This window comes from Camarhynchus parvulus, chromosome 19 (genome assembly GCF_901933205.1).
Source record: "Camarhynchus parvulus chromosome 19, STF_HiC, whole genome shotgun sequence".
NCBI lineage: Eukaryota > Metazoa > Chordata > Aves > Passeriformes > Thraupidae > Camarhynchus > Camarhynchus parvulus.
Genome location: NC_044589.1, coordinates 6439734 through 6463622, shown reverse-complemented (window position 1 = coordinate 6463622; position 23889 = coordinate 6439734). Strand labels below are relative to the sequence as shown.

Below are 23889 nucleotides of genomic sequence, written 5' to 3'. Positions count from 1 at the left end.
AACACCCGCCAAAAACAACACCCACAAAAACTTCCTGGTGTACAAGGATGGGCCCAGGAATTGGAAATGAGCCTCAAGGAACATTGTGCACTACCACTTGTTCCCAGTTTCCTAAAATTGGGTAGGAAGGATAGGAAGGGAGCAGTACCAAAAGACTGGTTAGCAGAGTGGAAAGATGGATAATCACCACTAACCTACCATTTGTCAATCCAGAACTGTGCTGAAGACTGTAATTTTCTAGTCAATGCTTTATAAGCAAGGTCAGAGGAAACAAATACTTCAATAAAAAAAATGCAAGACATCAGCAGAAGAACCCAGTCATGATCCTCAGAATCCAAAAAAGAAGTTGTGTTTGCAATTAATGGGCCCAGAATAATGTGCTTCATGTCCATCAATGGAAATGACATTTACAGTACTTAAACACCAAGACTTGAGATGACAAACAGGAAATCACAGGGAATAAAGGGCACCAACTGAATACACGAAGAAACTGTGCTCTACAGAGCAAAATAAATAAATAAATCTCACTTCTGCCACCAGAGCCCCACTGCAGCATTGCCTGGATGCTTGGAGCTGTGCAGCAAATGCCAAGCTGTGAGCTGCAGCCAGGGAACACATAATTAATGTGATTAGGAGCACACAGAGCTAGCATGCTCTGCTGACTGAAAAGCCCAGTAGCATAATTACTGTTTTCTGTACTAGCTCTATGTCTGAACAAATCTCAAAGCCTGGTTAGTTTTAGACTGCTGTGTAAACGTCAATAAAAATCCCAGAAGTGCCAGCTCATCAGCATTCTCAGGCACAGAAATGGTGAAAATATCACTGCATTTCCATGCTGTTAACATCAGGCAAGGAAGTCTCCATTCTTCAGTCTAACCTTAGAGTTTGTAATAAGGTAACATCTCCCCCAAGTGAATGCTTATTATGAAAGCTAATTAATTGCTTTCCAGTAATGAGAAGTCTTTGGTGTTCAAAGAAAGCAAAATTCACTACACAGGAATTAAACAGTGTTTATTGAAACAAAGCACCCCCCACTTAAAGACCTCTTTCTGATTAACATCATTACAAATAAAACCAAAGAAACTCAACATACAAACATACAAAACATGTATAGGCAGGAACTGTGAGCCAAAAAAAATCAGTCAGAAATCCATAGTATTAATTGAAGAGAAAACTAAAGCAATGCTTTGTAGTTGCCTGGATTTCCCTAGGGGATGGAGAGTCAATGCTTATCTGCCTTCCTCAGAAGAGACAATTTTGATTAATATCAGACCCATCTGACTCAGTCTATTAAACCCTGAAGGAAGGATATTCTTCAGATATAAGAGATATGTCTTTGATTAATAATTCTACCATATTGCCATTCCAAGCATTAACAACTGCATGGCACCTGTGGAAAGTGAAAGCCTTTGAATTTCATGGAAGGGAACTAACTTGTACTAATAGACCTGTTCTCTTTTGTCCAGATCTGAAAGCTCTATGACACTGCTCCTCCTGCCCTCTGCTGAACAAGTCAAAGTGTCAAGGTTGTCACTACTCCCTTGCAAAGAAGACAAAATGGTTGTATAATTCAGCTTTACATATAGGAAGAGAGCAAAGTTACTTCAGACATTCTCGGTGGTTTGTCTAAAGATCTTGGCAATCTGTCTAGAGATTCCTCTTCAGCTCTGTCAGAGTTTAACAGACCACAACAGGCTACAAAGTGGTGGCCATCAGAGTGCACTCTTACCTCCCAGGGCACATCTCCAGAGAATTGCAAAAATCACTCAGCCCACTAGGCTGGGTGTAACTAATGCACAATTGTCACACACGAGGTGGGGGAAATGTCAATGTAATGTTATCTATTGAGTTTTTCCTGGAAATTCTAGGCTCAAGCAGGCAGCACTGGCCTCCTCATCCCAGCTGAGCATTTCTCCTGATGTTGGCAATCAACCTCTTGCTGTATTCTCTGTAGTTCACGGGTTTGACGTCCAGCGCTGTGGCCTTAATACGCGATTCATCCTGCAAAAGAGAAATTTTAGTATGTAAAAGAACATGAAGCACTCCAGGCATTTGGTTCCAGCATCCTTCTGCCCCAGTAACTTACTGCTCATGCTATCTGGGTTAGCTGGGAGTGCCAACAGGACTTCCCAGAGCTGGCATGTTGTTTTCACGTGAAACCAGCCACTCTTGATGAGCCTGAGAGGGAGCAGCAAGGATCCCTCCTCCAGTGCTCAAGATTGACAGTATTTGTGTGATCTTTGGAATCTTCTGTTCTCTGTGAGCAAGGGAAACCTCTCCCCACAAACATAAGAGGAGGAAGTCACCTCCTATGGAGACAAGCTGAGCTACAAAAGCCACAAGTTACATTATTTGCCTTTTGGGCAACACTTACGTTGTAAGTCTCCAGTTTCACCCGGATCCTGAACTCGTAGGTGTTGAAGTTTGCATTTTGGAACACTTCTTCAAAAGCCTGCTCGTTCTGAGGGAAGGACAAAGACAGGGATCAGCTGCAGACACTCCATGCTCTCACTAGTGTCATGAACTTTGAGAACAGCTCAGCTTTTGAGGAGGTTGGCAAAACACTGCAACTACCTGGCCCACACAGGCAGAGCTGAGCCTTCCATCATCACATTTTAGATGCCAAACCCATAACTCAAAGGTTTTTAAAATAAAAAGGTGACAACTTTTTAGCTGCTTAAACAAAGGAACATAAAATTGCACTGAATCTGCAACCAGGTATAAGGAACAAAAATACTACAAATTTTCAGGAGCTGCCAAACTGGCTAATTCTGGTCTTGTGCTGCGATCACAAACACTGACAGAGTTAACTATTTCCTTATTAATTGCCTTATTAGGCATTCTGGTTTTCTGCTTATCCATCAAAGCTGCACATATCCTTCCCATCCTGACACAGGCCTATTTAAGAGAATGTTCTATAAAAAAAATCAGATCCATGTTTTGAACGTGCTTTAATAACCATGAGAAGACTGTGTCATATTTATAACATAAGCTGCTTCTAATTACCATATGAACACTAAACATCATCATCATCATTTATAATAGACAATTTGTCAAAACAGTAGAAAAGGAGCAGGCAAGTCGTGGAGACTGTGAAAAAAAAAAAGTTTATTTTTGTAAAAATATGAGTCGTAAAAACCTTTGCTGACATTCAAAAAAGATCCTGCATCTCCCTGATGATACTGACAAGTAATTATTAATGCATTTATCTACCAGATGCACTTGACTTGATCAGTCACTCCAGCAGCAGACAGAGCATCTGATCTGGAATTGAATCCACCCCAGTTCCACTCACATTCCAAGTGTTACATCTGCTGTTTTTCACTGTGTGCAGCACTATTTTACACTACACAGTCATCCTCCTAGGGTTTAGAAAAGCACAACAAATGGAGGTGAACAGGAGCAGCTAGGTTCACAGATTACAGAATTTAAGCATATCCCTCCTGAATATTAAAACCCCTTCCTTTGGCCATCTTATGGATTAGAGGATAAGAAAATTCGCTTAATAAAGCATTTAGCTCCTCTCTGCAGCTCTGTCACAAACTGTGCTAACCATTAGTGAGTTGAAAATGCCCTCAGCATAGCAGTCACTGGTACCCCACATTAGCTCCTTTGGTATCTAACAAGCACAGGCAAGAGGCAGATGAAAAACCTTGCACATGTATCTGTGCTTAGCGTGGTCACGGGCTGTACATGAACTCCATCCATACTGTGAGCACTGAAAAGACTCCCACCAACTTCACAAGACACTGCATCAGCTCTATCAGAGAAAAACCACTAAGAAAAGCTTACTGCAAATGCATCGAGTACCATTTTTAAAGGCTCATAAAAGTGTCAAATCAAAACCAATTTCTCCTGGAACACAAAGCATTCCTGCTCAAGGGCTCACTCCATATTATGTTCCATTTTCTATCCTCAGCCATTTCCATTAGGCAGCTCTTCAAAAGACATTACATGTTTGTACTGGTACATAGGATCTGCTGGCTCTCCTTCCCCACCCAGGTATCTTCAGCATTAAAAGCCACTAAGAAATTTTGTTTAAACTCTAGCAGAGATTAAGCATGGCTGAAATAAGAAAATATTGACAGGTTAAGAATGTCTGAAAATGGAAATGCAAAAGTGCAAGCACATCTAATTAGAATCCCCCCAGCTAGACATCTTCCTACAGAACAGAGGTGGCCAGCCTTTGTAATACCACAAAAACTCAGCATCCCACACCACAACCTTTGTACCCTTCACCTCTGACAGCCAGAGTGCAGAAAAATCTCCAAAAATCATTCCATATTACAGGAAAAATAGCCCTGCTTTGCAGAAACAGAGGTCTACAACAGTGTCTCAAGGCAACAGCCTCAACAATGCCTCCTGCTTCATTTCCCTCCCACAGCCAAGGAAGGGGTTAACCAACAACTGGGATATCTGTGGAGCCCTGGAATCAACCAGCCTTAGCCTGGGAGCACAGCAAGGCTCATATGCAATTCAAGAACTTATCATGCATTCCACATCATCATTTAAAAACAAAACAAAGCCACACAGTTTTTATACAGTACACAAGTTAAAAAAAAAAAAAAACAGGAAAAGATTATTTTGGTTGGAAGAAAGACAAAGGCAGCAGAAAAGCACAGAGTGACAAAAGGGAAGATAATACTGCCTGTTAGTGTCTAATGACTTAAAACCTTAAAAATTGTTCTAATCTGCACAGAAAGATCAATTCAGCACCTCTGCCAATGACCTGTTTTAAAAATTGTGGCTTTCGCGAGACCCACAAAATTCTGATGATATTTGGTGGGGGAAAAAAAGAGCCTTCAAAAGTGGGCTCACACACATCAGTTCAAAAAGCTTCCTGCCTACTTAACAAAGATACATACAAAGTGTTCTAGAACTTTTTGATTTTGTAAACAAATTTTTGGAACACATTAGGGGTAATGTTGTCAGCACTCGTTGCTAAACTAGGGTTTTTTTTTTTGCAGATTCTTCCAGTCTAGGTACAATGATAAAACAGGCTGTGTTTTCAACAGGAGCCAACACTGTTAAAGCTGTCAGTCCCCCAAAGGCTGTGGCACAACCCTGGAGTGAGCAGCTGCCTCTGCAGGTCCAGGTGATGAGGACAGGCTGATCTGCAGCTTTCAGCAGCCAAAAGAGCTCAGGGGGAGACAGACTGACTGTGGGAGCAAACTATGGGGGAAAGCAGGCAAATCTCTGCTCTTCAGGCAGATGGCCTGTGGAAAATAATCCTGAGGAGAGTAAACAAGTCCCTGCCAAGAACTTCAGGCTATGGAGAAGCAATGATTTGTGAACTTGTAAAAGATACTGAAGGCCAACATCTGGAGGACAACTTTGGGCTGAGCTGAGCCGGCCTATAACCCAGAGAAAGGGCAAATCAAATCCTTGACAAATGAAACAGAATATCCCTTTCTTTCATATGGCATTATTTTATGTATTTTCTATGTTGTTAATTCCCACAGCAAGTACATGAACATGCCCCAATGCCTTTGCCACATTTGCTGTACGCTCACACACAAATATCAGACCATGCTCTCTGGTGGATCAGCACTGGTGCTCCACATAAACCTTACATCTTTGCCAGAGCTGCCTTCAAAACATTACAAGAATATTTCCTTACCAGAAGGATCAAAAAAACCCCCAAGAAATCTGAGGGCAGCCCAATAGAGGATGAATGAAACATAGTTCAACTTCAAGGCAAACAGTAAAAATACAACAAGCTAATTGACTGACCTTTTCCTTCAGTTCTCCCAGGAAAGCAGCATTTTGGCCAAGAATGAATTCTGCTGTGTCTTGAAAACAAGTCACCCACTGATATTCCAGACAGTCTGCAATGGTCACCTAGAATACGACAACAAAACCCAAAAGGTTATTTCATCCAGTTGCCTTTTCCTCCAGAAGGAAGACAACACAAAAGAAAAAAATATCTCAAAGCTATAGAGAATTTTAAATTTCCAGTTAACTCTCAGAGCCTGACCTGTGTGTCCTTTCAATCACTGTGGGTGGAAAGCAGTGACTTCCTACCTTTTTTAAGCTCCACAGAATGTCCATAACTTAACTCAAGTTAACATTGGCAGTAGATTGAACCACAGGGAAAGGCCAACAAGATCATAGCAGGAAAACACTGATGGATGCTCAGCTGTGTTCCTGCTGCCATTGATGAGCAGGAACAGGTATCCCAGAACAACAACCACCAAGGGGGACAAGCAGCAACTCTGCAAACTGAATTCACTTTGCACACACCTGAGTACTTGAGCATAAATTCGTGGAACATTATGTTGTGTTACGAGGAAACTATCAAAACACTCAAAGATAGTTAAAAGTTAAAAGATCAATTAAAAGATTGGTTTAGATTGGTTTAGTTAAAAGATCAATTTCCAGCCTCACATGCATTTCCTGGCTGCTTTGGCAATTAGGAATGAGGAAATGGGAGACACTGCTCTGAAGGCCTTGAGTGTATCCTCAGCATCCTCTTTATATTCTACAAGAATGACTCTGCTATGTAAAGCAGTTCATGTATTCCTAGAAGTTATCTGATAAAAATTATTCAGAAGCAGTTTGTGTTTTAAGGAGGCTGCAGGGATAGTTCCCTTCTCTCTGCATGCCCACCTGGCAGAGCATTTCTAAAAAGCAGATACAACTCTAATTCATAATGTAAATCAGGAGAAAGTTCAATGCCTATGGTGTAAGTGGGCATCACAATAATAATCCCCAGACAACTTTCTAAAGCAGACTCCATTAAAGCACGAGGCAGAACAATACCTACCAAAAAAAAAACTGTACTAAATATAGGTAGCAGCTGTAAAAGTGCAATTACTGCTCTCCAGAAATGCCATTTTACTTCAGTTTATCTTCACTACTGAAGAGGCGGGGGCCATCTGTATTCTGCACTGCATAGTACACTTGGAAACCAGAACCAACTGAGCTAGCAGCAACTTTTTGGCAAAGAGAAAAGCTTTTAATTGGAGCACTAGGAAAACAAACTGCTAATCAGCTCAATGAAACATCCCTCGCTCAGGTAACAGCACACAAAGCAGCTCAACACCCTGTAACTCACAGGGTGCAGCGCAGACAGACAAACAGCAGCCTCAAAAGATTTCCTGCTTGGATTGTGCTGGGAACGTGGCAGGAACCGCCCTGAAATGTGATCCGGGTACTCACCAGGAGCATCAGGCGGTACTTGAAGTTGGGGAATTCGCGGTCGCACTTCTCGCAGCGGTAAAGTCCGTTCTGCTGGTCTATCACTTTCTTGTTGCAATCCTGAGAGGGACATGCCTGGTACATGCAGTTCTCTTTGCGCAGATGTACAATGGTGCCCACACAGCTAAAATAATCTGCCTGCGAGAGTGAGTGTGCAACATTAGCCTCAAAATACTCAATGTTTTCCCCATTCTGAATTAACTACAAAAGCAAGGCAACCATACTTGGATATTTAGGATTAGAAAGCTTAACAGCTATGGATTACTGGGAAACTGTAAATCAACCCCTCTGTTGCAATAATTTTTAGGCTTCCATTATGTTAATAAAGCCCCTACAGCAAGATTATTTTGTGTTTCCATTGCAGGAAACTCCAATTGCTAGGTCTTCTTTAGATAAAGCATATTTGATTCTCCATTGTGTCTGTTCAAATCTGCACTTTTTCACAGGATTAAGATTCTGCACTTTCCTACGCTTCTTTCAGGAACCAATACAAAAAACAGAAAGCCTATTGTGTAGTGTTACAGATAAGCATTTGATTAAACTATAGCCTACAGAACAAAATACCCACTCACCATACTAAAATAATCATCATAATGGTTTAAGACCACGGTCAAGTCTTTCAGCAGAAAAATAGAGGTTGCTTAAGAAACATGGGCAAAAATTGTCACAGAAAATAGCTGAATTTCAGGTAAAGAGAAAGTGTTCAGAGCCAGGCTGGATGGGATCCTGAGCAACCATATCTAAGGGGTGGCATCCCTGCCCATGATAAGGGGCTTGGAAAGAGGTGATCATTAAGGTCCCTTCCAACCCAAACCATCCTATGATTTTTAAGTTTTTTTTCCAGAAGCTCTTGTATATCCCAAACAGCTTAGCATTTAAGTCTGAGACAAAAAACCCCAAAAACCAAAATAACCCCACAAAACAAAACAACCAAACAAAAAACCCCAAACAAAATAAAACCCCAAAAAACCCACCAAAAAAAAAAAAAACAGCATAAGCCTAGAGAGGTTTTTGGAATGAAAAGCAAGGATCTGGGGTTTATTACCAGCTTTTCTATTGACCAAGCGTGCACCCTTGAAAACCACTTCCTCCTAATGCACCTGTTTCTCCTAGAACACTCTGTGCTGTCTCTTTGAACATCTTTGGGGTAAAAACATCCTCCCTTCATTTACACAAGGCTTAGAATTCTCTTGCAAACAAAGTATCATGTTGCAACATCAGCAACAAGCTTGGATTTATTTGAAAAACAATAATATTAATTAATAGCATAAATTCCAAGACAGTAAACACCTACTGCTCAACACTTTGATTGCTTCAATAAGAAGAATATCTGCACAAAGCCTTGCTTTTTATTTTTTCCCCAATACACAAAGCTTGCACTGAGTGGCCATGCCTTACCTTATCTCCTTGTCCCAAGTTCTCAGATTTGGCTTCAAACAAAGTTTTCCAGTTGGTATTTGCTCCAGCTGCTGGCCCACCCCTCACATCAGAGATGGAGGTACATTCCAGAAGCTGCCCCTCGGAGTCAAACCTGCAACCACAGAGATGTGCACTTCTATTTTTGGAGAGCAGACCACACAGTGTTATCAAAAGCTTACGTTTATTTTCATGTGCTCGATACATGAGGGATTTTTTATCAATGATTGCAAAGGAAACAATTACAGTAATATGTGTATATTGCAAACAAAAATAGCATTTCAGAATAAGTTAATAGTCTGACTTAATTAGCACAGTATTTTATAAACCCACAAAAGGAGGACAGCTTTGTTCTATATAACTGCAATTTGTTTGCCAGCTAGTGGTCAAACCACGCACTGCACACTTCTTAGAAGCTGGCAGATAACAAGATTTAAGGGCATCAAGATATTTCCATAATTAAAATTAAATTACATGGTACCATTATCTTCGCAGCAGCTTCGAAAGGAAAAGCAAAATAGCATTGAAAAGATTATGCTTCCTCTGTTTAAATCAGAAAGCACAGCTCTTCAGCAAAAGGTTGCACTGCATTCCCGTTGTGATGGGCTTTGTGATTTCACAAACACACCAACGAGGCTCCAAGATTGAGCTTAATTAAAGCGTGACAGTAATAGCTCAGACCCACAATCAATTTTATCTCCAACAAGCCTCTGAAGTATGGGAGAGCTCAATGACAAATGGAGGATGCCATTTATTTCATCCACATTTGGGTGATGTAACTGGAATCTGAAGACTCAGGATTCACAAGTCTGATGCTGTTGGCACTTAACCCTCTTCACACACACACACCACATCTCACCACATTCATACTTACAACAGACAATTTAACAGCTACTTGCAGGAGAAGCAACAATGAAATCGCTTTGTTTTGCTGACAATAAAAGAGTTATTTTGCTATCTGAAAAATATCTGGCAAGAACTAGACACTGAGAGATGTCAAACAGTCCCTCCACACTAACTGAGCGTGTATCAGATTCCACACAATGGAAAAGCCTGTGGAAAAAAAATACCATTCTCTCAGATCAAGCCTCAGAAAGTAGAGCTGGTCAAGCCTGATTTCATGCTGCCTTCCAAGGCTTTGGGTCAGCATGCACTAGCCCGATTTCAATTTTCCAAGGTCTGTCATGGAATTAAAAGTTTTTTGAATTGAACAACTTAAGAAGGACAGCCTTCCAGGCTCTAGGGCTTGCAAGCCAGAGAAGCTTCTGCAGTCCTGGAAGCCACAGCCTCTGCCACCTTACCTCAGTGCTGCACACACTGCTCAAGTACAGAGAAACAAAATAAAACAAATACTCTGCAGGAGGTTGAAACAAAGCAACATAAACACATTCCTACCATCCTCGGAGCTTGAAAGCCTCTGGGCTATCAGGGTTGATGACAACTGTGCTGGAGGACAGGACAGACAGGCTTCTGCCACCAAAGTCAGAGACACGGGCTCCTTTGATGGCAATCACGGGTTGTCTGGAACCATCAAACTGTTCAGCCTGCATGTGTGAAAAACCAGAGAGCAGCAGCAGCACGTTACAGGAAAGGCTCTGAACTTGTGGTCATAATTCACAGATCATGACAAGAGACCAAACCTGAATCAAACTGCCCCACTGTATCTAAAAGGTAAGGGTTTGAATAGTGTCATTAGGAGTTTAAGCAAAGGTAGGTGACAATTTTCTGTGCAATCCTAATACCCTGTTTCCCGGGGAACCAGAGAATCCTTAAATCACACCACAGGTTTGTTAGAAAGGACTGGTCCCCTCTGTCAGCAGCTTTACAGCAGGATTTTAGGAAGGGAGATGTGTTATGGGAATGCAAACAAAATTAATTGTTCATATCAGACTCCTCAAGAGATGAAACAACTCACTCAGCTCCACTGAGCCAATCATGTCCATCTTACTACCACTTACACAAAAGTGCAGCTATGCTGACCAAACATTTTTACTCAACTTTCCATCTTCTGTTTTTTATGTCATAAAGCTGCTCTAATGCTGTTCAACTGCCATCACCTGAGTAGACTGACACTAACAAAGAACCTCATGGCATGAGAGAGGGTTTGAAAGGTATAGATTTTATGGACCCCACACCACTCAGCAAGCAAGGGGAGGATCATGTACTTAAAGATAACAAATGAGCTGGAGTTGCAGTAGCACTTACTGTACCCATGAGATGCAAAAAGAATAGAACACACATCCCAGCAGTCATGGCAGTGACTGCTGTAAAGGACACACAGATTCTGATCCTAACTGTGCCAGCTGCAAGCCATACATCACTCCCCCTCAATGCTTATTGATATTTCTATTCTACAAGCAAGCAAACAGATTTAACTTTGCAAAATGCAGACCCTGATCTCTGTTGGAAGAGTTATGCCAGGAATTGTATGCCAGTAGTCTCTCCTATTATAACCTAGTTCAATCTTAAGGTTTTGCAATACTGAACTTCAGTTTACTTCATCTGTATCAGCAGATGGTTAATGGTGTTTAGGTACCTACAGTATCAGTGCACTTGATCATTTAGCCATAAAGCATCACTGTCAAGCTGGCAGGATCACTCCCATTTTATAGACTGCCACATAAATCCCTAAGTATCTATAACAACAGTGGAAAACAAAGTAGCCTGTTAAAAAGATAAGGAAACAGTTTACTGCAACTGTTCAAACTTTCACTTCCAAGGCTCTGATGCTTTAAACTCCCAGTCTGAGACAGAGCCTCTCAACCTGCTCATTAGGGGTAATATGTATCCCACCTACAAATAAAATTCATCTTATCTGAGACAGCCATAGCCACCAGGCGTTTCCATCATCAAACTGCAGCTCACACCCTTTCCTAAACCAGGAGCCCGTTACTTTCCGTATTTTGGCTTGAGACATAATGTCTGCAGTTGTTCAGAACACATTAGTCAGATCATGTCAGCAGTTTGTCAGGGAAAGGTTAAGAACATCACACCTGAATGCAAGCAGACAGTCTTTCACCTTCTCTCGGCCCCTGATCCTTGGACACCCAGGACTGTGGCAGTGCTGTGCCCATCTCAGGTGACAACAGCACTTCCTAGCCTTACACCAAGGAAGCTTTGTCACGAGCAGGTAAGAGAGCACATACCTCATTTCCCCACAGTGTAGCTGTCACCAGTTTCCCTGATGTATCCATCAGATGCACGTTCCTCTTTGAAACCTCCCTATTGTTAGCTTTCACTGTAATTTTAGTGACATCTTCGTAGCTCTTGCAAATTCCAATTACATCTGAGAAACAGTTACAATTTAGAGTTATTCAAGGGTCACAATTGGAGAACACAAGATCACAAGAGAAGAACTCAAACCTACTGTCAGATTTTTACCTTGCATCCCAGCTCCCTATTGAAATGAAATCTGATATGGAAATTAAGTGTATTATGGTAGGAATGTTCCACTACAGAACTCTTCAGTGCTTTAATTTTGTTGACGCAGTCATTAAGATATTCATGAATGCAAGCCTCACCACATTAGAGAGATCAAGGCATTGTACTATCTTTTCCCATCACATTCTGTCAAAGGACTTCAGTCCTGATCATGTAACACACTTGCTGTTAAAGCACAAGCAAGAGCCTTCAAAGTGACTGTAACACAATGAAACAACTGGCTCGTGCTTCCACATAACTCTGCAATTATAAGTTGCAACTTTAACAAGTCTGCATGCTCAGGTGCTAAGAGCTAAAGCAATCCCCTGTGCAGTCCCTAAAAATACACCACTTTTAATGTTACCCATCTACCTTTAAAATTCCCAGCTGAATGTCTCTGAATCACAGGCATCTTGTGCCTCTGAAACCTGAGAACCCTCGCCCCCACCCAAGCCTCTGATTTTTTTCCGGAGTACTCTGCCCAACGAATTACAGAAAAACAAACCTCCAATACTTCATAAAGCAAGCCAAAACAGTCATGCAACTTGGACTTGGATGCAATGAATGATGCCAAAATCACTACAGAGATAATTAGATAGTGAAAGAAAGCAAGACCACAGAAGGTATGAAATGCACGCATGCTGAGCAAGGGCATTTTTTCTTTCAGCCTTTTTCTGTGGAAAACAGCGATCACAGTACAATAAACAACTATCGCCTACTGTCTTCAGTTTGAAGCACAAGTTTGAAGAATAATTGTTATATATTGTTAGAAAACAGGCAAAATCATCTTAACAGGAAAATTGCCTGAGGAATTTTTAATGGCAACCATCACTGGATGACTTCAATTAAGAGATCACAACACTCAAAACATCCTATGCTCACTACCTGCCCAGAATTCAGGACACAAAAATCAAACTTCAAAGCTTTAAAATTTGCCATTTTTCTACTTTGACTGACCAACAATCGAGTCTTTGGGCGTGTTCTCCAAGTCAGAGATGGATACAAAATCAAACTGAACAGATGGAAGATGCTGGGCATCATCACAGGGCACAACTGAAGTCTCATTAGTGAATGTAATCTCATAGTCATTCTTAACAGCTGTATATTGCTTGTTAGCAGTCTTCAAATTGCCTTTGGTAAAATAATATACCTACAGGAGAAAGCAATGAAACAGGGGGTATTATCAGTAGTGAGGGAAAATAGATTGTGTTCACCTTTAAAAATCCTTGCTAGGCTCAAGTTCCTCTTTTCCAGCTCCTGTCAGTCTAAGAAAGCACAAAGCTACCATACCTTGTTCAATTCAATGAGTGGAAAGAACTTGTCTGCTTGATCGTTGAATGCAGTAGCTCTAATCTCACCCTGCAGGAAAATAGGGGAGCTGGTCAGAAGTGAAATTTGGCATGGAAAAAGATTAAAAAAAAAAAAAAATCTTTGCAATGTTAAGTGGTAGCAGCCCTGCAGAGACAGTGGGGTCTGCCAGGGTAGCTCCAGGCGTGTGAGAAACAAACAACATTCTCTTCACATCTGTAGTTAGAGCTAAAATGACATATTCTACACCTGACAATCAAACCTCATATTCAAGTCTCATTAGTACATCTACAGCTTCAGAATAAAATGTATAAGAACTGCATCCATCATAGAGACACCTCTGAAAATGCCAGTAAAACTAGCAGTGATGAAATAAAATTCAAATACACCCCACAGCTCCACAAGTTAGCACACAGTATATTGTGATGGCTCCCACTCAGATATGTCTATAAGTAAGAATTAATAACAATTATACCCTCACTAGATATAAACACTGTTTAAAAAAAAAAAGAAAGAATATAGACACTATGCAGAGAAAACAAATGCCTGGTGACAACATGTTACATTATTAACCTCACATTTTACAGTCAATGTAATCTAGCAGAATCTTGTTTGTTTTCACGACAGAAGACTGTAATTTGATAAGAGGTTTGACAAACTGCAAGTTCAGTTAGATTAACCAGATACCATTCCCCAAACAAACCACAAAGGAAATTTCTCAGTGTTACAATAATTTGTACTCCAATTTCCTCATGAAAATTGAAAGCTTGTAACTTGGAGGTAATGCTCCTCTCACTCCCTGTTTTGTAAGGTGTAGCTCAGCCAGGAGGAGATGTCACTCTCAATCTACAGGAAACCACCACAACCCTCAGTATTAGATTGTCAGTTTGCATAAACAACTCTATTTTGAAGCTGCAAAAATCCAGTCACACACTATAGACTTTGATGAAAAATAATCAGCAATGCTGCACATTTAAGACTTCATTCTGGATAAAAACTGGCACGTTGATGTGCAACTTAATGAATGCAGGGATACAAGTTTCAGTTGTAATAAAAAAAATCATTTCCGAAAAATGCACTTTATTTCCTCTATTCTGTCTTTATGAAAGGTTCATCAGCATCTGGCATACATTATCTTTGTCTCAACATATGACACTTACACTTTCATCAACCAGCTCTATGGAAAAGAGCTTTCCTTCCCCACGAGAGTTGCTCCACGTGCGGATCTGACCTTTTTGGGTAACACGAGCACAAATGGTCCACCTGAAATCATTCAAGAAATCACTGCTCTGCATCTCTTTGCACCTTTTTAAAGAAGAGACTGACTTGGCAAACTTTTGGAACTGGAATGTGACTATTTAAAAGCCAGAATCTTCCCACTGCACCTCGGCAACTCTTTGCTTTCTGTTTTAATGGCCTAGACCATTAAAGACAGAAAGTTGTAGAGAAGGCAACAAAGCAGCCATAAAAAACATCCAGTATGATAATAATAGTGAACAATCTTTCTGCACAGAAGCAGGCCTCAAATCTTTTACTCTTCTAGGGTACATTTCTCACACAGCAGTTTGCCTGCTCTGAAAAGCCACGCCAGAACTCAAGAGCTCAATTATAGGATTCACATTTAACTTGGGTAATCAAATCAGTTTGCATAACTTAAAAATGTCATTCACTAAATAATTACATCCTCATGCTTTTCAACAGCTCAGTAGCTGAAGTGAATAGCTTACTGAGCTGTTTTGTCATTAAGTTACCAAAAAGAAGGTTGCTTTAGGAAAAAAAAAAACCCAGACAAGTCAATCGATTTTCAACTAAAATATTAAAAACCTATCAAGCTCAGCAGGGCAGCTGCACCAAGACAATGGCAAGGCAAATCTCAGATTGCTGAGAGTGTTGATGCAATTTAAAAAGATAAAAAAGAGGAAGAAAAGAACACCCTTCTCCACAGGAAAAAATATCAGAAAACAAAACCCAAAACAAAAACCCAAAACAACAACAAGAAAACAAACCCCCATAAAAACAAAACGAAGCCCACCAGTGTTTCTGTGGAAGGTTTTCTTCTTGTTTCTCTGGGTGGCTTTGTGGTTGCTGTTGGGTTGGTTTGTTTGAACTTAACCAATAAAATCCAAAGAACTCAATGAATTATTTGACAGAGACTCACACACAGAAAATCAAAACAGAGCTATTGTTCATCTCCATGCCTGTGAGATGAACAAGGCCTGGCAAACCACAAGGACTTACTTGGACTGGTATGGATTCAAGCTGGCAATTGGCACCACTTTGATCTGAGACCCCCCAGGTGTCTTCAGGGCACTGGGAGCACTCGCTTTTCCAAACTGGTTGGAGGGAGCGTGGTACTTGGGAGCAGCAGGACCTTCCAAAAGCCACAACAGAGCAGAGAGGATTTCAGCTTCACACACAAAAATCAGGTTAAAACCAACTCAGGGTGCAGAACTTTCCCACCATGGCATGGGGAGCCCCACAAAGTTCCAGGGAACACCCTGTGCCACGTGGGCACCACAGAGGGGCTTGGAGCTTGTTGCATCGTTTCTGCTCTTGGTCACAAGTGTTTTCTAGGCTGCAAAATGCTGCAGAAGAGACACTCTCAGACCTTTTAGAGTGCTTGCACTTAAGTGGAGATGCGTCCAGAGTCAACCACTTGAACAGAGTTTAAGTGGCAAACAACTGTTTAGCAGTAAATCCTCTAAAATAAAAGAATTACAGGGTGGTTTGGGTTGGAAGGGACTCATTCCAACCCCTTGCCAAGGACAGGGACACCTTCCATGAACAACCTTACCCAGAACCACATCCAACCCAGCCCTGAACACTTCCAGGGATGGGAAGTGTTAGAACAAGACACCACTTGGGGGAACAACTAAGGAAAAACACACTACAAACAGCTTTTTAACATAAAGTGATACTGGTAATTCTAAACTCAAATTTGTCAATGTATATGCAAAAAAACTCTTGCGATCAGCTTTAAGCAAGGAAGGAGAAGCTTGTTTTCTGCTGCAAGTTTCTAAGCAAATGTCAAAATTTTACTATTTAAAAATCCTTCCTAAACACAGGGGTAAAGAATACAGACAAGTTAAAGCAGCACCAAGAATTAGGATTGACAACTTTTTAGCTAAAAAAAAAAAAAAGTCTACAGGCTGACATTTAAATTGACTGCATCTTCCAGTATCTCACTGAAGACTTGATCAAAAAAACACGTTTCTAGATGTACTATCAAATAATTTCAGTGTATTGCCAAAAACGTTTGGCCTCTATCTCAGCATTGGTAACATACACAATTGGTGGCCAGCTCCAGACTGCAGCCTAATTTGGGTGTCCACAGAGCACTGTTTCAAGAATGCAGTGCAAACTGAATAAAGTTGGGTTTTTTGGGCTTTTTTTCCTCTTGGGGAAGAAAAGGGACAAATTTTCCCCCCTTTTATAATCAGTTCTCTTGAGAGAATTCACCTTGTCAAGCTATGGGTTCCTCCTCAATGGAGAGTTTCTTGTGTAACACCACTAAAGAAAGGATTTTATTTAAACTGAAGCTGTAGTTTCTCACTGATCACACACCAGGATTCCTGCCCAGGATGACTCTTACCTGCTCCAGACAAATTGCCATTTTGCTGCTGTGGTTTGCTGGCTGCTGGATTTCCTGCTGGAGCTGCAGAACGTTGCCCTTGTCCTGGTAATTAAAATGGAAAGAGACCATAGAGTAGGGAGCACATTAATTAAAAGTACCCTTTTAGGAAATAAGACTTGCATGCAAAAAAAAAAAAATTAAATAATTAAACCCACAGAGACCATGCTAAACTCCAGGTATTTAAGACACAGGAGCAGCCAGGTATCTGTTGAACATTACCATGAAGGAATTCCAGTCAGATCTCTTTCCTCAAGCAACTGCTTTCTACTTGGAAAGAACTCAGGGCTGATGGTGATTTAAAAGGACAGCCCTGAAGTAATCTTGACAACTTTTCAGTGTTTATCAGCTGCTATTGCTCTGACAGGTAGTTTCTGCTCCTACCTAAGAGCTATGATAAAAAAAAAACTGTAGAGAATTCTGTCTCATCACTCAGAAAGGGCCAAAAATCCACTGGGTAAAGTCAAATCTGAAGTTAACCCAAGACAAAGAAAACACCTGCTGCATTTTATTTCTGAAATATGAAGATGTTTAATGTGGGGGTGATGGAGCCATCACTTCAGAATTCACCAGGGCCCCTCTTGGCACACAGCAGTAAATTGCTTAGGGAGCAAAGTGATGCCATAGTAAGAAGAGTGTCCATTTTTTTAGATTTCGGGACTTTTACCTGCTCTAAATTTATGATAAATTACAAGGCAAAGAGCAGACAGGCTTATCTAAAGTAAAAGCCCATTAAAAGACTAATCTACCGTTCAAAAATTTGAATTCCTTTACAATATAATTTGCCTCTAGATGAGAAAATATCCAACATTTTTGTCCTTTTGGACACAACTAATCCTTAAGGTCTTGATTTACAGGGAGACCTAGGCCTGAGCAGGAAAAACCCCTGTGATTTGGGATGTGAGGAGGAAGATGGACAGAGAAAGTAGAAAAGAAGGTCAGACCAAGCCTGGAGAGCACCAGGAGGAACAAAAGCAGAGAATCCCAGGACAGAGGGATGGCACCAAACTACAGGAAAGGAGCAGAAGCAACACAAGGAGATCCCAGTGAGGTGTTGCCTGATGTGGTAGAGTCTCCAGAGGTAACCCTCTGGTTATTTTTAATCCAAAATCCTGGTCCTTGCACCAACCCCAATCTCTAAGTTGCCGCAGTAGAGTCACATCGGTGAACTGGTGACAGTCTCCCTGGCAACAGCGTGACGTCAAACTGCAAAATGTGTATTTACTGCAGGTTCCACTAGATGGAGGAGCCAGGTCTCCCCCTTGCTCCGTGGCCTCAGGTGCTCAGAGGGTCAGCACTCCACAGCCAAATTCATTTTGTGCAAGGGAAGGTGGAAAAAAGCCCAACAAGACACATTAAGAGAAAAATATGTCTGGTCAGGGGAGGAATATTCAGGAAGAACAGAATGTGGGTATGAAGCAGCAAGAGGTTTCCTTATTGCTTTTGTTCCAAATATGTTTCTTTCTGTAGGAATTTGTGATTAAAAAAAAAAACTCCACTGAAAACCAAACCAAAGACCACCACATCCATTGGAACACGTGTGCGTTATGAAACACAAATTCACATTTTAATGGCTGCCTACCCACAGCCGAGTGTTTCTCAACAGAGTAAGAATAAATTCACACATCTGTGCATGTGTTCAAATACAGAAGTAGCAGAAATATCTCTCCAATTTTCTCGCTTGCAGAGCCTAGGGACTCCTAAACTGTGATTTTTGGTGGCTGGTGGCCTACAGATCACTTAAAGTGCTCAGAAAACCGAGGAGGCTGCCTGGTTTTTGCTGCTCGTTTTTATTAGCAGGAGGTGAAAAAAGCAGCTGAAATACCTGCTCACATTTCTGCTGTGTGTGGTAGATTAGGTAAACCCAAGACCTTTGCCTGCAGCTGCCCCCCAGCCCACTCAAAGGCAATAACTGTGTAACAGGAACCCTCAGCTTCCAATAATTTGTCACCAAGAGGTTTTGCCACGGTGCCATGATGCAAGACCTGCCGCAGAACTGAGCAGCAGGGAAGGGAGAGAAGGGAAAAAAATGCACTTTGAAACAACACACCCCTAAATCACAGCAGTGGGAAGGGCAAGAGGAAGGAGTTCATGTGAATGTGCAAGTACATAAACATCTCAACATGGAAAGATTAATGACAGAAGTTAAACATAAGCAGCAAGTCATTGTCAAAGTGAAAAGGAAGTCCAGCATCAGAGTAATTTGAATGAGATTAACGACAGTAATAACACAACCATCCAGTCTTCAACAAGAACTGAACTGCTCCGTCTTAATTTTCAATACTATTATGAGAGGCTGCCTGAAAAGTTTTTATGATTTGTAATAAGAAGATTGTGTCTCCAGCTTCCTTGTTAGGCAGATTAACCACCTACTGCTCCCATGTAAAGTGGCCAAAAGCCAGCTTCTCACCCCCCTGGGTCCCACTATGCTATTACAGTCTGAGAAAGAATATTCCTTAATCCTAGGTCTGGCAGTCTGAGATCTGTATTTCAGGGAAAATCAAAGGTAGGGCTAAAAAATAAATTTTTAAAATACCAGAACTTTTTTTTTTTAACAGAAACCATGAAGTACATTTAAGATGCTAATTTTGCATTAGCTGAGTGTCCTTCAAAAATACAATTTCTTAATATATACAGGAGCTTAAGAGAATATGCATGTTGAAATACACACCTCTGCCATTTCATCAAGGCCTTCATGACAAATCTTGCAGCTTGCAGAGCAGCAAGGCTGGGTTAAGCTTACCTAATCTAAACTATTACCATCTTCTGTATCAGAAACTTTATTTAGTATCAAATAAAAGGGTATGAAGTCGTCAGAATAAGATCAGTGTTAAAATGAAATACACATCACATCTCTTTTGGCATCTTTTACCTAGTGCAAGCCCACACATATTATGACCACAGACCTGTAACATCTCCAAAAGAGTTTAGATTTGAAACCTTCACTGCAGAGTATTTTTGTAAGTCCAAATGAAGAACACAACTTTGATCAAAGTAATGGTAATTTTACCAGAATTTATAGTTAAAGGTATATTTTCAGCTCAATTCTGTCAGATACCACGTTCTCAGTGGTTTCTAAGCAACAATATAACTGAAAAACACTATAGTTCACAAGCTCTTGTATCACATAAGCAGGGAAATGGGAGAAAGGCACAAAACAGTCTGCTCAGTAGCTATTCTGAAAGTCTTGGTCTCTACAGCAACTGTGGGATTAAACCATAAAATCTGAGATGTCAACACATTTTTTAAACAGCAATTAGCTAAGTAACTATCAAAGGAACAAAGGATTCTTTAGGCTCATTTAACATACGCCCCTCTTAATTCCCTTGGAAAAAGTTAATGAAGAAAGATGTCTTTGCCTTTGCAATAGAATAGATTTTTAACCAGAAGAGCAATGTACCTTCCACCACTGTTTGTCCAAACTGTTCTACAGAAAACTCTTGCTACTAATGTGTGGTCCCTCAGTAATAAAAATATATTGGTCTACTTCTCTCAGGATATAAAAAAACATCTTCAGGAAGAGCTGTTTGCTATTAAATTCCAGCCATTATCTGTGTATACATCACTGACAGAGCTGTTCAAATATTTTCTTTAAGTGATTATTATTCTCCTTCCTTTTTAAAAGATCAGAATTGGAAAAGCAGATCAGACTTTTCAACATTCTCAGAGGGAAAAATGTTTTAATTTAGAAAACCATTTGCATGAGACCTGCAAGCTCAGCACACAAAAGTGAAGAACACAGTTATTTATGCAACATAACAGATCCAAAGGGATTAATGGCAGGTCAGATTAAGGTCCACCCAGTGCTTCAGTCCTTTTTCAGCTGGGCATGGTAGGAATGGGTGCTTAGGGAATTCTGTGCTCTCCTTGTTTTCATATCAGTCTCCCGTCTATGTACTTGGAACAATCCAAGTTTTAGTGCTTCCTGCACCTAACATTCATGCAGAGGATGTATTGTTATGTTTAACAGCCTTTAATGGATTTCTCTTTCAGATCTAATTGCTTTTTGAACCTGTGCCAATTTTTGGCACCTACCTCCACAAGTTTCATCATTTAACTGTGCAGTTTAGGGGTGTGGTGCAGCCTTTGTTTTACAACCACTGCCTGACAACACGAGAGCTAAAGAGCATCAAAGGAACATAGAAAAGAGAGAGAGAGATTCATCATTCTTTATTCATCCCCTCTATGCCATCTTAGACTTTTACAGATCATTATTCCATCTTCCTCCTCCTGTTTCTTTCCAGACAGGAGAAATTAGAATCTATTTGATTACTCATTATGAGGAGACATAAAATCGCTTCCGTTTACTTACTGGAACTCAAGGTAGAGACCACTCACTACAATAAAAACCTGTCAAGGTTTTAAGGGATGGATGCTCCAAACACCATGGAAAGACAAGCCTCAGCCATGGTGCAGAGTTTATTAAAACAGGAACACACCCCAGTTTGTGTGACACGAACAAAAAGGATTTTCAAGATCTGGACTTCCTCATTCCAGGCATAAAAAAACCTGAACGCGTCTGCCTGCTTTTTTCAAGTGAAACAGAGAAGCTGAAAGGCTCTGAGGTGACAGAAAAGTATTTACTTACAGCTACTCACCCTCATTGTATGGCTGGGGATTGCCTATAGGCCCACCAACCTGATCAGCAGTTTGCAGGACATTCACATCCATCAGGATCACCACTCTCCTACAACACAGAACAGACAGCAAACAAAGCCTGTCACCCCCTCTGCAACTCCCATCTCTGGATATCCTCTGCAGCAGGTGAGAAAGCCAAGCATTAAGAGGCTGATTCTTTGGATGAAGGATCTGGGAGACAAAAGCTTTCCACTGTCAACTAAGCCCTCTCTTGAGGGACAAGTAAGCTCGAAACAGTATCAAGGACACTTCATATCACTGCATCAAGGACAGGCCTGAACAGGCACCAAAAATAGCTTGGGAAACCATTTTGTTTTAGAAGTAGCTAAACCATACCAGATTTTTATTCCCTGCTTCAAAAGTTGTTGTCTTCTCCCCAGAATAAAAAGAATACAAACCTCAGTTCATACCTTGCTGGACATATACACAGTTTTTCTGTTATAGTTTCACCTGGATCCCTTCTAATTTTGCAGTATCCCATTCCCTCAAATTTTCCTCCTATCCTATTTCCTCAAATTTTAACAAAAGATCAGATTCCACAACACCTAAGTAACAAGATACCTTTATGGTTTCTTTTCAACAGCAGATAATTTTAAGGAAGCTTTGTGGAAGTGTTTGGAGTATTCCAGCTGGAGTTGGAGTATTGCAACTGGAAACTTTATATTACTAAATCACTGTACCAGATACATCTGATCCCACTAGAGTCACATTCTGCAATTTATTTCTTCTGTCACTGGTGCTGTGGACTTTTCCCCTCACACCTTAAAGCCTGAGTATTGTCAGATAATCCCAACCAAAAGCACTTGGCCTCTGCTTAGTCACAAAGCCCAGAGCCCCCACTGGTGCAGCTGCCTTTCTGTAGGGCTGAACTTAAGGATTATCACAAATACCTTCCATCTTTCAGGCTGTTGACAATGAATCTGTTAACCTGGCAAACACACCGGGCTGACAAACGTTCCTCTTCCACCAGGGAGTTCAGCTGTGTTGCCAACATGAATGCTGCAGGAGCAGAAGGAAAATATTGAAATAATTCACATTGCCAGCTTTAAAAGGGGCTGCCACACTTTTTCCAGCCAGTCAAGTATTGCACTGGATCTCCAACTTGACAAACAGTGCAACTGCTAAGAAGTCACCAAAACTGGACATAAACTGTGCTGTAATCATTCCCCACACTTCAGAGTGCAGTAATACCTAGAACGATTGTATATCAAAAAGCTAAGAAAAAGATTAAGCTAAATTACTTTAAAATCAATATTACACGTATAGGTTTCTATATTTTCATTATATACTGCAGTAAGTTGATTGCTTATATTTCACAAAGTTCCAAAAGTCAAAGATTTCACCTAAATGACAAAAAGCAGTTGCACACTTCAGAGCTGTGGCCCAGTGAAAAACCACATTCTACCTCAATATTTATTTCAGCACTTTGCATCCAGTCACCAGACCAGGAACTTTATCACCCTTAGCATCTCCAAACTTAGAAAAACCTCACTGCAGCTTGTCATACTCACAGGAGAGAGTGTTCACCCCATCACTCATCAGCACTCGGTAACGTGGGGGCCCAGTTCCTGTGGCAATAGCCCGTGTATTCTGCAGGGAAAAAAAAAACCCCAGGTTGTCAGTTCACACTTGTTCAGAAACTTCTCAAAAACAGAAACTGACATTAACAACAAGTGACTTATCTACTGGGCTTTTTTGAACACTCGGGACCCCACATGCAGCCACCGAGGGAAGGGACGGTACTCACGATGACTTGCAGCACGGGCTTGGAGACTACCTCCCCTTGCATTATGGCCTGCAGAAACGAAAGAGACGCTCAGGAAACGTTACCGGAACGCCTCGCCACCCACAGGGACCGAACCAGAATCAATGAGCTCGGATGTCTGAGACCATGAAGGGCTGCGGCCAAGGAGCTGAGGAGGAACTGCCGTGGAAGTGCCAGGGACGCGGGTGCGGCCAGGACAGCCCCCCGGGACCAGGCCCCGCTCCGGGCCTGCTTCTCCCCCGGGACCGGGCCGGACCCGGTGCCCAGGCCCGGCTTTCACTTCCCACCCTGACAATGACCAGACCCATCCCAGCCCGCCCCGAGCCGCTCACCGCGATGGCCCCCTCGCTCAGCCGCACGCTCATGATGCCGTGTTCGCCGCTGCCGCCAAATCCTCCCGCCGCTGCCGCCAAATCCTCCCGCCGCCGCTGCCGCCACCGCCTCCTTCCGGCGCCGCCTCACGCCACGCCGGGCGCGTCCCGCCAGCACGGCGCTGCTATTGGCTGCCCGG

The 23889-nt window shown here is 41.5% G+C and overlaps 1 protein-coding gene across 1 annotated transcript; it reads right to left on the bottom strand.

Annotated features, from left to right (window-relative positions):
- Nucleotides 1-990: 990 nt before the first annotated feature.
- RPA1 (replication protein A1) lies at nt 991-23824 on the bottom strand. The gene is made up of 17 exons (XM_030962816.1): nt 23711-23824; nt 23361-23408; nt 23125-23203; nt 22504-22612; nt 21574-21662; nt 16937-17020; nt 15583-15715; nt 14505-14607; nt 13327-13395; nt 12994-13186; nt 11763-11902; nt 10012-10160; nt 8599-8731; nt 7162-7338; nt 5734-5841; nt 2375-2461; nt 991-2001 (listed from the first exon to the last, which is right to left on the bottom strand). Exons 1-17 carry the CDS (start codon nt 23741-23743, stop codon nt 1894-1896), a joined length of 1842 nt encoding a protein of 613 aa, XP_030818676.1. The 5' UTR covers nt 23744-23824; the 3' UTR covers nt 991-1893.
- Nucleotides 23825-23889: the final 65 nt, after the last annotated feature.